General features: G+C 44.9%; 1 protein-coding gene across 1 annotated transcript in view; it reads left to right on the forward strand.

The window, feature by feature from the left end:
• HMCN1 (hemicentin 1) overlaps positions 1-14,904 on the forward strand; it is a gene marked incomplete at its 5' end in the record, with an annotated part of 161,843 nt that overhangs the window by 92,311 nt on the left and 54,628 nt on the right. The window contains 9 exons of the mRNA XM_084211302.1: positions 411-562; positions 1,302-1,425; positions 5,012-5,187; positions 5,473-5,569; positions 7,615-7,737; positions 9,516-9,677; positions 10,308-10,589; positions 11,015-11,182; positions 13,433-13,546. Coding sequence (XP_084067428.1) covers positions 411-562; positions 1,302-1,425; positions 5,012-5,187; positions 5,473-5,569; positions 7,615-7,737; positions 9,516-9,677; positions 10,308-10,589; positions 11,015-11,182; positions 13,433-13,546 — 1,398 coding nt within the window. The remainder of the gene's footprint in view (positions 1-410; positions 563-1,301; positions 1,426-5,011; positions 5,188-5,472; positions 5,570-7,614; positions 7,738-9,515; positions 9,678-10,307; positions 10,590-11,014; positions 11,183-13,432; positions 13,547-14,904) is intronic.

A 14,904-nucleotide genomic window follows, 5' to 3' on the forward strand; every position in this document is an offset into this window, starting at 1 on the left:
CAATTTATCACTCTGCGTATGGATTTGCTTTATGTGGTTTATATGGTAAACTCCTTTCTTTAATCCCTACCACTCCTAAAGTCTTTCACAAGGTCTAAATGGAATAGTAGAAGAGTTTGAGGGAATATTTTCTGGCTTTATGGTGTGGTTCCTGGGTTTCACAGCTGTCCTCTGGGCTGTGGGCCCAGTCCCACATACCTTGCTCGCAGTAGTTTCACTGCAGTTATCTGCCTGCTCATGCTAGGGAAGAGCAGGATCTGGCACAGAGCAAACACATTACAAGAGTTCAGCGGGAATTACATGAGAAAAGAGAAATAACATCCAAAACTAGGCAGCCTATTTCATTTCATTGTGATTAATACTCTTATGTAATTGTTACAGCCCTTTTTCTGTGGATTTTTTTTTTTCAGTCCCCCCATCCATCTCTGGCAGCAGTGACATGGTGACAGTAGTGGTCAATAATGCAGTGAGACTGGAGTGTGAAGCCAGGGGCATCCCTGCCCCTATCCTGACGTGGCTGAAGGATGGGAGCCCTGTGTCCAGCGTCAGCAACGGCCTCCAGGTACCAGGGACAGATCCTGCTCTGTGGTGTTCCCTCTTGTGGGAGGAGGCTTTTAAGTCAGTGCAGCTTAAAGGAAGAGAATAAGATGGAGGATTTGGAATAATAATATAAGAGCCTTTTGCTCTGGGTTGTTTGTGTGAGTTTAGCTCCAGTACTGTGTAGAGTGGAAGATAGAGATATATTGAAATAAAGTAGTCCTTTCAGCTGATGTCATACTGAGTAAATTTGCATCAATGAATTTTTCACTTACTGGGAAGAAGAGGAAATTGGACCAGATTCCTCTGCTGAAGAGATCTGGAAAGCTTATTACATACAACAGTAATTCAGAAAAGAAAACCAACCTCTGATATAAGGAGATATTTCAGAACTAAAATGAGAGGCCGTGGTTGGTTTTTTGGAAGTTGGTTTTATAATCTGAAAGGGAAGAGGGAGAATTTGTGTTCTGTAGGAACAGCTCAGGGCACAGACAAAAGGTGTGACAGCATGTTTGAAGCTGGTGGGAGGGAGGGAGAGGTGTCCAGATCCTGCAAAGTCTTGAGAATGCCAGGAATTCCCTAGGGACTGGCATGAAGTTAGAGTTCTGCTTTTGCAAGTCTGGATTAGAAGAGAACACCAGAGTGCAGGGAGATGGTGGGAAGCAGTGGCAAAACAAGTGTTCCATTTTGAAATGAGCCCTAGGAGTTCCCCCTCCTGTGTTTGGCGCTGGGGTGTGCCTGAAGGCGCTGTGCTCCCGTTGCAGGTCCTGTCGGGGGGGCGGGTGCTGGCACTGTCCAGTGCCCAGCTCAGTGACACGGGGACATACACGTGTGTGGCAGTCAATGCTGCGGGGGAGAGCCAGAGGGACATCGATCTCCGCGTGTATGGTGAGTGACAAACGTCTTTCTTTTGGCTCTGAGAGCTGTTCTTGAAGCTTTAATGTAACAGTGGGCCCAGACCCTGAGCAGTGCTGAGTAAAAATAGTCCCAACCTGTAATTGAAGGCCAAGTGAGGATGAGTGGTTTGTATATGGAAGTTAAAACATATATGCACATCCACCTTCATTTACTAAAGTGTGTAGGTGTGTCCTTCTGTGTATCCTTGAAGAAATTTAACTACATTGAATTTAAAAACTACATTGAATTTACAGCAGTGAATTTACCAGTTTAATGCATAAAAGCTCGTTTATGAACAACAAAAGAAATATTTTTTTTTGCCTGAACTTGTGTAAATTCATCCTCCCTTCTTATCTCAGCAATGCTCTCAGATACCTGGTGGGATTGGTGGGACTGTCCTGTGCAGGATTTTGGTGATCCCTGTGCGTCCCTTCCAACTCATGATATTCTGTGGTTCTGTGTTTTCTTGTAACTTGTATGAATCTCATCCTGTATTTTTGTAACTTGCATCAGATGCCTTTTCATATTCATAGAATGGTTTGGGTTGGAAGGGAGCTTAAAGCTTACCCAGTCCCACCCTGTGCCATGAGCAGGGACACCTCCCACTATCCCAGGTTGCTCCAAGCACCATCCACTCTGGTCTTGGGTGCTTCCAGGGATCCAGGGGGAGCCACAGCTTCTCTGGGCACCCTGTGCCAGGGCCTCTCACCCTCACAGGGAAGGATTCTTCCCAATATCCTATCTAACCCTGCCCTCTGCAAGGCACTCTGAATTGTCCTGTCCCTCCCGGCCCTTGTACAGAGTCTCTCTCCAGTTCTCTTGGAGCCTCTTCAGGCATTGGAAGGGTCCCTAAGGTTACCCCATGTTGTGTTCTCAGAGCCCATGGGTGCTGTGCCAGCAGGGATGCCTGGGAGTGTGACTGTAGCAGGTTTTTAGTTCCCTTGGTCATCTCAGAGGATTTGTCCAGCAGCAAAATGAGGATGAAAAATAATCTGACATTTATTTTAGAAATGTTATAGTTCCAGATGTGTAGAGAGGCATTTGGAATTGAGGAACCTTTGTGGTTTTTGCTTCTGCTTTCAGTAGGTCAGTGGACTCTGCCAGTCTCCAGCATTATGGCAATCCCCTGTGGAAAACCTTGCAAGAAAAGTTAGGAGTTTGGATGAGTTCTAAGAAGGGGCAGCTGGCCAAGTTATTTGTTCCCGAGTTTGGCTTTCAGAATTGTCTCCCTTGCTTAGGGTACCCCTGACTGAAGTCCTGGTGACTTTTGCATCTGGAAGGGGCAGTTAGAAACCCAGGACTCTGCTGTGGCAAGTGAGCCAAAGTTAATATAGGCTGGAACATTTCATGTCTAGAGCAAGGAATATCAGGGTCTCCTTAGGAGTTTAAGGACAGGTGTGTATGTCTGTGCAATGTGACATAGGTATATTTCTTATTCCTCTTTTATTTTCTGGAACCTCTGTCCATTTTAGCTGGAGGAAATGAAAAGAGTTAGGAGTTGTGCATGTTTAAAATTAGTGTTGTATTAGAAGCTGGCCGGAGTTGAGCTCAGCTGCAGGACAAGCTTGAGTGAGGCTGTCACCAAAAAGTAATATTGCTCTTCAGACTTGCCTCATAAGGGCAATCTAATTAAGAAGCCACAGGAGGAAAATTATTTGGAGTAGAGTTGGAGCTGGATTGGTTGGAAATGTGCACTGAACCAGGAGTTGGAACAAGCTCAGTTACTTACAGTTACTATGAGCATAATTAGATTAATTTTAAACCCCATTCCTTCAGAAATAAGTGCTTTAGTGTCTGTGTCATAAACTCAGTTTCCTTTTGAGCACATTTCAATTCATTGAGTTGAGAGGAAAAGTAAATGGTTGAAAAGTCTTTGGAAATAAGTTTGCTTTCTGCAGGAATGGATCAGCTTCCAAGTCTCAGTTCCACAATACTCATAAAGAATCTGGACCTTTGTGAGTTCTAGAAAGATAAAAAGATAAACAGATTTTTTTTTTACTTACTATATTTCTTATCCACAGGGACCAGGCTTTTCCCCAAATTATTTCCAACTGAAATCAGCAGCTCTGCTCTGTACTTCCTGGGCATGAAACACAAAGCTTGATTGTTCCTGGTCTTTCAGGCCGCCTCGAGAGCTGTCTTGCTGTCCCCTGAGTGCCACTTTGGAATGCGCTCTGGTCCCCTGTGTGTGATTAACCTACTGTGCTTGCTCTCACAGACGGTCCCACTGCCTCCCTTCTCACCCCGAAGTTCTGTGCACTCAGACCCTCAGTGCCTGGGGTCATGGATCCTAAAACTAAAGGGCAAAGGAAATGTGACAATAAAGGTTCTTATATTTGGTCCTGGTCAACTTCTTGGGGGGCAGTATTTTGTCTGTGTTCTTTTTGACTGCAACCATGAACACTTTCCCTGTGGAAAATTTCTGACTTGCTGTGTTCAAGGTTTAGTTCTCAGTTGCCTTCTCAGTTACTTTTGTTTTTCTGATTGTGGAAACACAAAATTAAAAATGAGGGGGAAAATGTGTTTTCTTAAATCCTGGCACTGTTCAAGAGCAGCTAGTGGGTTTCAATTGAAGTGTCCAGTGTTCTTGGGTTTTTTATTTCTACACAGAAAACTTTCCTTTCAAAAGGAGATTTTTCTACTGTCTGATTTGGAAATAATGGTGTAATAATGAGGTTATCACTGAACTGCAGGACAAATGTAAATGTAGCACTCAGTGCCAACAACTGCATTAATCAGTAGATTAGTAGATCTAGTAGATCCCACATACCTAATACATGAGCTACTTGTAGATTATTATTTGTTGATTAGGTCATTAACCCATTGACTTGCTTGCCAACCATGTAAGTTCTTATTCTGTCAGCTGTATTTGGCCATCTCTGGACAAATTGTCTATAGGTCACAGTTTTCCTTAAAGCCAAATATCCTTCTTGGCACTGTCTGGAACAGCTTAAGACATTTTCAGCTTCTGGGGCTGATTGTTATCTCATGAGCTTTTTCACTCAGCAGCTCTTTTTCTTTCTTGCCAGGAATGCATTCCCCCATTTTTATATACTGGGGATTTTCCTTTCTAGCTACATTTAAAGGGTTTTTTTTGCTAGTCTTTGGTTCTCCTTATGATTTCTATGTAGCTGATACCTCACTACTGTCTATTTTGTGTGGAAGATATTCTGTAAATAACAAAAATTATTATTGTGGGTTTTGTGGTATAAAGGAGACTGAAGTTGTGTGTAACTGGAGGTGTGTCGTTTTATCTTTGCTCGGTGAAGTCCCTTAACTCCACATTATGGTTGCTCTGTGAAATCTTCAGTGCCCAAAGGTCCCTTGGTTTGAGCAATAGAGGAAACTGCCTCAGGTTGTGCTAGGGGAGGTTCAGGTTGGATATTAGGAAAAATTCTTCACAGGAAGGATGGTCAGGCACCGGCACATCTGCCCAGGGCAGAGTTGTAGCTGCCATCTCTGGAGGGATTTAAGACCTGTGGATGTCGCCCCTAGGGACAGTGCTGGGGAATGGTTGGCCTGGATGGTCTCAGAGGGCTTTTCCAAGGTAACCAAGTGTGTGATTGTGTTGGTGCAGTCCCTCCTGACATCGTGGGCGAGGAGCAGAACGTGTCAGTGCTGCTGGGCCAGGCTCTGGAGCTGCAATGCCAGGGCAGTGCCGTGCCCCCGCCCCGCCTCGCCTGGCTCAGGGATGGGCGGCCCTTGCTGGAGAAGCCAGGCCTGAGCATCTCTGCAGATGGCAGCGTGCTGAAGGTAAGCTGGGCAGGCAGGGCGTGCTGGGGCTCACCCTGGGGAGCTGCACCCTCCGTGGAGGTGGGACAGCATTGGGCTCTCTGGGGCAGCAGAGTAGTGTGTGAGGACGGAGGGATGGCAGAGACCCTGGCTGTCTGGGTACAGAGCTTGATGGATTCATGCTCTATTATTTATATTCTGGGAGACAAATATAAAAAAAAAATTGAAACCTGAGCCCCCTCTCCCTACACATTTCATTAATAATTATGTAGGAAGAAGAAACCCAGGTTTTCCTTTTGTCCTCAGATTGAAGGAGCTCAAGTGCAGGACACTGGACGCTACACTTGCGAAGCGACAAATGTTGCTGGGAAAACTGAGAAGAACTATAATGTCAATATTTGGGGTAAGATTTGTTAAGCATATTCTAGAAATAGGAATTGAGGCTCAGAGCTGAATTATAATGTGAGACACTGAAATCCTCTGTAGTTCATCAACACTCAGTTGCTGAGGCTTGTACAGGGATATATTGTCGTAGTTGCTGCAGTTGAAGGGGCCCAAAACAGTGCACACATTTTTAAAATTGCTTTAATTTAGTTCCTAATTAACACCAGTTATCCTACAGGCCTTTATTGAGCTTGCAGGAATGAGAGTAGTTAGAACTATAACTAGTGAGTGGCATCCCTTCTCATGGCAAGGGCTTGGAACAAGATAATCTTTAAGGTCCCTTCCAGCCCACACCATTCTGTGATCATGATTCTATGATAAATACCTGGGTTTGGATCCATAGCTTTAATGCTATTTAAAGTAACATACCAACTTTCCAGTTAATGAAATGCTAAAGCATTGGAAATTCAGATAAATAAAAGCTGCCTTACAAGCTTATTAGTGCTGCATCATATAAACAGCTTTAATAATTTTTTCTGTGGCTCTGTGATGAATGGGGCTTAGGACTTGTTTTAGTACTTGTTTTTGAGGGAGTTTTCTGCACCATCATTTTCTTCTCATGTTCAAATTGAAATGTCCCTGTTTTGCTGTTATAAATCAATTTCTTGCTTTGGAGTCACAAGACTAGAATTACATTTGAGGGTTTGTAACACTAAAATAACATTTTTCAGTTCAGATTTCAAGTCTGTCATTATTAAAAGACCCATTCATGGGATTTGAGTTAGAGATGTGTGTTGTAGTACCATGCCATTTTCCCATGCTGAAGCAAATACCATTTACTGTGCAGATCAGCCTCTGCTCACCTCTTAGTCTCCCAGACTTTTACAGACCTTTGCTGGAGGGATTTAGATTTGTTCCTTTGTGCAGTAGGACCATTCCAGTAGGATTTCAGTGGAGGGATAATTCTTTGCTAGTTAGCAGCTTTGATGGGATAAGCTTGATAGAAACCACAGGCTGCCTGTGAAAGCCATCTATGGATAAAGAATTATAGTTTTCATTTATGCCCCAGCATCCAAAGTCCTCCTTGACATATTTTGAGATTTTAAATCCAGGAAATGTATCCTTCTGAGGATTTGTGAGAGCTAAGTGTGGATCCAGGAGCCAGCCTATGAGTTAAATGAAGAGAACAGCACAGGCTTGTCCTGGCTGGAAGCAGGACAAATAAAGGGTAAAGCAGACAGTACCATAAGGCCCTTGGCAGTGTTGTTTCAAACCCCACACATCTGGCTGCTGCTGGAGAGCTGGAGGTGTCAGAAGGAGAAGCTGGCTATTGTCACATGCATTAAAAAAGTGCTGTGTAAGTTGCTCACCTGGGAGGTTTTATTTGCCAAATTCAGCCTACATTCTCCTCTGCTTTTTCTTGCTCTCTACCTACTCTATTTTCATCTGATGAAAATCATTCCCTGATTCCTAAGAGGCAATTAGCCCTTCCCTAGCAATTGAACCAAAGTTTTTTAAGACTTTGAGAATCAGAGTAAAACACTGGTCCCTTTTGTCTGCAGCTGATTTAGAGTCACAGAGCTGTGAACAAAGTGATCCTTCTGTTGCAGGAAGGTGATCAGAGGGGTGGGACCCATAGCCTTGGATGCAGCAGCCAGCATGCTGATGCAGGAAACATTCAAAGGAAAAATGTGGGACGAACTTTAAAAGTCACTGATGATAATATTCTCAGTGGGTTTATTGGCTGAGGCCATGAATGAGACAGGCTCTTAGAGTTGGAGTCACTTGACAAAGTTCCCCAAACCAGCTTTGTTCAGTGAACTCCATTAAAGACAGCCCAAATTAAAACCTATCCGTGCAGCAGCCCTTAGAGCCCAGAAGGATGGATGCAGTCATTCCCAAGTGTATTGTTCCCTACCCAGGGCCTGGTTAGCATTGAGGAGACAATTCTTGTCATTGCTTCAGAGCTGAATGGGAGAGATTTGCATGAGGGTCATTTGGGGTTTACTGCTGGCTGATAATGTGCTGTTTCAAAGGCTGCACTTACTTAGCTTTTCTTTGCAGTGTCACCAAGTATTTCTGGCTCAGATGACACTTCTCAGCTGACAGTCACTGAAGGGAGCTTGATTAGCCTCATCTGTGAGTCCAGTGGCATCCCACCACCCAGTCTCACCTGGAAAAAGAATGGTGGGTAACTGCTAATTGTCTGTTTTATAAAGCAAATGGTATAATTCTGATCTGCTGAGTTTTCTTTTCATCTTGTGTACATTTTGGATGGTGTGTTCTGAGGAGTTCCAATGTGCAGATATATCTGCATAATCCTGGCATTGAGTAACGTGAGCTCCAGGAGTAGATTATTCCCTTCTCTCTATCTCACCTCTGCTTGGATTAGGTGTTTCTAAGGTGCAAGAGAAGTGCAGTGCTTAGATTGAACAGCTGACAAAAATAAACTGTGGAGCATTTAAAATGTTTATTTACTGTGCGGCAACAGCAGCAGCATGGTGCCCCATCCCTGGAAGTGTTCCAGACCAGGGTAGATGTCTTTTGAGCAAGTGGGAGGTGTCTGGGCCCATGGCAGAGAGTTGGAAGGAGATGATCTTTAAGGTCCCTTCCAACCCAAACCATTCTGGGATTGTAAGACTTGTTTGTGGATCCCAGATGTCACGGCCAGGGTGTGCCTTTGTGTGAAGTTGAATTCTGCCCTGTGATCCACTGCATAACACAGATTCTCCGAGCTGGTGGTAAATCTGCAGCCAATGGCATCCTGCCAAGTGGTGAAGATGTGTGTAGTTGTAGTCATTGCTTTGGGGATTCACCAAACCCTTTCTCTCCTCCCATCTTGTTCAAGAGTAATCTGCACACCTTTTGCTTTAGGGGTCAAAGTTACATTGCCAAGCACATCTTTAGCAGTTGGCAGACAAAGCCAGCTATTTTCAGCACCTTCTTTTAGCACTCCTGGAGAGAGAATACAGGACAAAATAATTTACTTTTTCAGTGTGGTAATTCTTGTGTTATTAATCAATCTTACTTATATTTGTGTTTTTCTAAGCAGAACAATTTGATATGGTATGTACTTGTTTTAATTAATTTTGGCTCATGGAAAGAGCAGGTTTTAATTACAGAACACTTTTTCCAATGCATAACATTTTCAGAGAACAGGAAGTTCTTTTTAAACCCTGTCTCTTGGAAGCCAGAAAGGCCTTGTATGACATGTAAATGCACTGCAAGGGTAATGTGTGCACACTTAATGGAAGGAAGGAGACTTAAACCTGTTAGAAAGTCTAGAAAAGCAGTTAGAAAGAAAGAGTGTATTTTTCAGCATGTTTGACATTCGGTGCACTTTGTAGAGAGGACTTGAAATGCACAAGAGGGAAACGAAGATTCAGCTTGTTAGAGGTGTCCATGGCAGGTGTATTCTTTCTGTTAGGAAGTCTCCCTGCAGTTTGGAAAGATGAAAATGGATAATCTGAGGTCTCCAAGACAGAAAAATCTGCTCAGAGAATGCAGTGGCAGTTTGCTGTTGCGTTTCTGCTGAGGATTTCCTGAGAAGAAGCCTGTGACATGCAACACACAGATGGTGTGAAACTAAATTTTATGTTTCTAAGCTCTGGCTCTCCTGAATGAGACAATTATACACTGAAAAATGAGTCACCTTTTACTCATGTGCTGAGCTTTTCTGCTGAGCTTTCTGCTCAGGGGAGGTGTTCCAAACTCTGGATGGATGTGAGGGAGAATCAGTGTGCTTTAGCTCAGGGTATGCCATGAAATGAGTGGTTAATACAGAAGGTCCTCAGGATCTGCTTGTGCCAAGTTCCTGCTCTCTGGAAAAACTCTGACAGAGTACTTCTAAAATGGGCAAATGTGCAACTCAGTGCTTTTGAATGAGTCAGTGGACTTCACACCGCATGAATTTCATTTTCTCCTGGCCTCTTGTGTGGTTTTATGTGACAGAAGGTGTCTTGCAGGCTCTCCTGTGGTGCCGGAGCCATCGGGAAGGGTGCGGGTGCTGTCTGGGGGCAGACAGCTCCAGGTTGCAGTTGCTGACAGGTCTGATGCTGCATCTTACACCTGCATTGCTTCAAACATGGCTGGGAGTGCCACCAAAGAGTACAGCCTGCAAGTGTACAGTAAGTGCCAGGAAAACTCTGATCACAGTTTACCAGTTGTGCAGTAATGTTATGGGAGTGTGAGCTGGGCAGTCATGTTGAGCTGCAGGGTCTCTAGAGATGGAGTGCTGGCTGTAGGACTATTTAGAGGCAGTTCAAGGAGAGTGTCATTAAAATTTTGGCAATTTGGACCTGTAGCTTGACCAAGACATTGCATATCCCTGTTGAAAGTGCACAATCCACTGATGTAACCCCTTTAGTCTTGTCACCAAGCTGCAGTAGTGATGACACCTGAATGAACTTGGATTTCCCTTAATTCCTTTAGACTTTACTATATTTTTGTTGGGAATAAAAGGAGGTATTTTTAAACAATCCCACAGAGAAGAAAATCTTCCAAAATCTGTAGGGATTGATAGTGCAGGGACAGTCTCTTTTAATTTAATTTTTTCTTTTGTCTGTATTTTAAAAATTGCCTGTAAGTTAACATTTTAAAAAACATTTTTACTTTATGCTGTAGGAGCGGGGGAAAGGCGTTGATTTGCCTTTTACTATTCCTGCTGCTCTGGAAAATTGACTCAGCAGCAGGTGAAGATTCTGAAGTGCAGCTTCCAGTTGACTCCTGCACTGACTATGTCCCTTCTTCGTCCCTAGCTCGACCAACTATATCCAACAGTGGTCCCCACCCGTCAGAGGTCGTTGTCACCCAGGGAAGCGAAATATCCCTGGAGTGCGAGGCTCGTGGCATTCCCGAGCCAGCAGTGATGTGGCTGAAGGACGGGCGGGCGCTGGGCAGCGGCAGGGAGGTGACAGTGCTGGCCGGGGGCCGTGTCCTGCGGCTGCAGCGCGCCCGGGTGTCCAACACCGGCCGCTACGTCTGCGTGGCCACCAACGCCGCCGGGCTGGCCGACAGGAAATACGACCTCAGCGTCCACGGTGAGTGGGGGCCACCTGGGGCACTGGAAATCCACCACTGGGTGGCCAAGCAATGGTGTGCAGCTCAGTGCGCCTCCTGGACCTGCTGCAGGGGATGCAGCTCTAGTTGCAGTGTTAGGAAAAGCCCAAATCCCAGTTTATAACGCCTGAATATTTTGAAATTGTAGCCCTCTTTCTGTTAACATCAATCTACCTCAAGTTGCTTCATCACCCGAGATAACCAGGATATGGTACAATTTTACATTATACTGGGGTGAATGTCATGGTGGGAAATATTCTGTTGTTGGAGAGAGAAATTAGGGTTTAACCAAGACCACCCTGGTACTCAGCCTCAGTAAACTAATATTTGGGTGACGCAACATTTTGTGAGCAAAATGAATTTGTATTTGCTCTGAAGTATGGCTTTTCCTTACTCTTTGCTGTAGTTCCCCCCAGTATTGGTGGCTACCTGCAGCTGCCTGAAAACATCAGCACTGTGGAGAAGAATCCCATCTCCCTGGTTTGTGAAGCCTCAGGAATCCCCTTGCCAGCAATCACGTGGCTCAAGAATGGATTGCCCATCACCTTGAACAGCTCGGTCAGAATCCTCTCAGGTACAAAAGCTGGAGGGCACATGGCAACATCTCACTTACTTATGCCCAGAAATACACTTCATTATCTCTCCTATTTATTTTTCTTGACCTCTTCCTCTTCACAGTTGTTTTACCATTGAAAGAGGAAAAATTTTTGAAAGAGCAAATGACAAAAACCCAAAGCACGTCTCTAATTTCTATGGGTTTGTATATGAAACCAAAGAGAGCCTCAGAAATGAGTGCATGTAAAAGCATTTCTGGCTGTGTGGTTTCTTGGGCCTTGGATTTGCCACTGGCAAGTAGAAATCTCATGACAATAACTTTTTATGAAGTTTTATGTTAGCCACCATGCAAAGCCTGCATCATGAACCTAAGAAAATTATCAGACAGGTAAAGAGCTGGAAGGTGTTTAAGAGCTCAGCTAAGACTGCATTTGAAGCTGATAAGCTTCAGGATATTTTAATGAGTGCAGCTTTTAATGTTACAGATAGTCCTGTCCTATGCTTTCCCATTTTTGCATATGGTGTGTGGAAAAAGGAGTGGGTGTGTGATTATTTCCCAGTATGAACCTGGCTCTGGGAGCTGCTCTGCATTCCCTTCTGTGTCAAGTTGCCATCAACAAAAATAACATCTTCTGGGCTTGATTGTTTCTGTCCTGTCTGTTGCTTTCTACACCCACACTAATCTCACCTCCCGGATCGAGAGTCAGGAAGGGAGAGACAAAAAGATGTTTATTGTCTCTGGATGTTGGCTGTGTGGGAGGGGAAACACGCCAGGGCTCAGGGCTTTGTTTTCCTCCAAACTTCGTGCTTCAGAAAGCTACATGTTGTGGTAGTGAACTGAAGCCAGCATGGCACTTGGAGCTTTATTTGTGCTTGTAAAGCTGTAAAAAACAACAACAACAACAAAAATCCTCCTCTAATTTTGGATTTAAATACTTTGCCAAAACAAGATTTTGGTTCTGTCGACTGAAAACATACTTGGCATTGTAGATAATTTCAGTGTGTGGACACACTGCTGGCAGCTTTTAGTCAGTTAATTCAGATCATGGAATCACAGAGTACCCTGAGCTGGAAGGGACCCACAAGGACCATCCAGTCCAACTCCTGTCCCTGCACATGGGCTTTAGGAAGGAGAAGAACTTTTGTTTAGCCAAATGTAGAAAATCTGTCCTGCCTCAGCACTGGAGGGCTAGGTGTGTGATCGCCAGGGAAGGTCACAGTCAACCTCCTGCACACAGGTTTCTGCCTCTGCTTTGGCCTTGTGCAGGGGTGGGTGAGAAAAGGGATCAGGGAGACACGAGGCTGGCAGACCTGAGCCCCCCTCAGCCTCCCAATGCTCCCTCCAGCAGGCACATCCAGTAACCAGCTCAGCAGTCTGTTCCTCCAAGTGCATGACCAGGATCATCACTTTCTGGGCTATGTCCCAAGAGTGATAGCCACAGGCAGGAGCTGCCCAGGGCAGGTGTGGTATGGATTAGGGAATGCTGCTAACCAGAAACAGGGAAAAGCTGCTGGCTGGCTGCTGCCTTTGGCTTCACGCTCAAATGCTCCCTAATGTCTGTTCAGCTGTTCCTCTGCCAAAAAGCAAGGAAAGAGAAGTTACTCTGTGATGGCAAAGCAGGGGTATTCCTCATCTTTGGTCAAACATACTTGCAAATCTTCCTTTTCAAGGAACGTGTTTGTGCAAAGGTGACTTGACAACTACAGAGTCAAGAAGTATCTGTTCTTTCAAAGCATTGCATGTAAACTAGTGCTATTATCAGCTGTTACTATTATTATTGATGGCACAATTAATGCAAATGCTAGAAGGGAGACGTGGAATTTTATTCCTTATCTATGAAAATACCTTAAGGGTATTTATAGAAGTAAGCTTATTTTTGTGTGTACACACATAAAAAGCACCGATGAGGCATTATTAATTTTCCTGAATATTCATCTAGAATCTCAGTACAGCAAAGCACTCTTGTGAGTGAAAACCCTGCTGTCTGAAGCACTGTGTGCTCTCCCAATTTCCTGCCCAGAAGTGTGTGTTACAAGCACAGCGTTCCTGCCATGTCCTAAGTGCCAATCCATGAATCCCGTGCAGTGGAGCAGGGTGTGTGTGCCCTGCCCAGCCCTGGGATGGTGCTGGGCGGCAGAGCAGGGTGTGTGTGCCCTGCCCAGCCCTGGGATGGTGCTGGGTGGCAGAGCAGGGTGTGTGTGCCCTGCCCAGCCCTGGGATGGTGCTGGGTGGCAGAGTAGGACTCTGATGCTGTTTTGGCTGTCTCAGGGGGCCGGACACTGCGGCTCAGTCCCGTGGGTGTGGCAGATGAGGGACATTACACCTGTGTGGTGACCAATGCTGCAGGAGAGGCCAGGAAGGACTTCCACCTCTCTGTCCTGGGTGAGTACCTGCTTGGGTTTGGAGCAGCACAAGAGAGGGGTTTGTACTGTAAGGGGGAGGGCATTCTGTATGCTTTGCTGGTATTTTAAAAAATATTATGTCAAAACACACATCCTTAGGGGGAAAATCAGTGAATTTGATACCACAGACAGAAAACCAGGTTGTAAAGAGAAGCTTCTTCTACATAGAATCATAGAAACCTGGAAAGGTTTAGGTTGAAAGGGATCTTAAAGCATGTCTCATTCTAAACCCCTCCTGCCCCCCCACTCTCTCCCCATGAACACCACTACCCCAGGTTGCTCCAAGCCCTGTCCAGCCTGGCCTTGGGTACTTTCAGGGATGGCAACCTGTGCCACAGCCTCCCCACCCTCACAGGGAAAAATTCCTTCCCAATATCCCATCTATCCTAGCCCTCTGGCAGTAAGAAGCCATTCCCCTTTGTCCTGTCCCTCCAGGTCCTTGTCCAAAGTCCCTCTCCATCTCTCCTGGAGCCTCTTGAGGTCCTAGAAGGCTGTCCAGAGTCTCCCCAGAGCCTTCTCTTCTCCAGGATCAGTAATCCCAACTCCAGTTCAGTGGAAACCTTCAGTCAGCAGAGCCTTTAGTATGACAGAGTATATAAACCAGTGTGGTAGGGGGTCATCCTGCTGTTATACTTAGACCAGGAGTTGTCCAGCAGGCTCTTTAGATGCTATTTGGAACCATTAATGTATTATTCTATCACATTGCTTAGTTTTGCAAATCAGTGTTTTCCCCAAAAAACACTACTTATTGGTTTAGTAACTGTTATTTTTATCAATAACTGTTAGGTCTGGCACAGTGCAAGTTTTCTCTCAGCATTTCTGTGTAGAATTTTGTTCTCAGTTTCCTTTCTCTGAGGTGCTGAGCACCCTCATCTTCCCTTGCCTTCAGCTGACCTGGGCATATTCAGCCAGTAAATGATAACTCCCATTCAAGTCAGTTCATGTTTATTTGATGAGCTCATGGAAGTGTAGTGTAAGTGTGGTAGAATGGAAGAGATGGATAAACACTGGAAAGCATTCATTGTCTGACTGTTTTCTTTGGAGGGTTTTAGTAGCAGGGTGTTCTTGAGGGTTCTGGGAATCTCTATTGCATAGGCTTTGTTTTCCTTGAAGAAAAATGCTCAATGAAGCTGATTTCAAGTGGAAAATTCCATTGTTTAGTCCTCTCTTCCCTCCCCCCAATAATTTCTTTGTCTTTCCAGAGGAAAGTTACTGGAATGGGTCCTGACAGTGGCACAGAATCTTCAGCAGTCACTGTCAGTGGGAACGGTACACAGACATGCCAGGGTTTTTCTGGGTTGTTGTCAGAGGCACAGCAATTTGCAGGCAGAGCTTGGT

Source organism: Fringilla coelebs (assembly GCF_963513975.1).
Source record: "Fringilla coelebs genome assembly, chromosome: 9".
Taxonomy (NCBI): domain Eukaryota; kingdom Metazoa; phylum Chordata; class Aves; order Passeriformes; family Fringillidae; genus Fringilla; species Fringilla coelebs.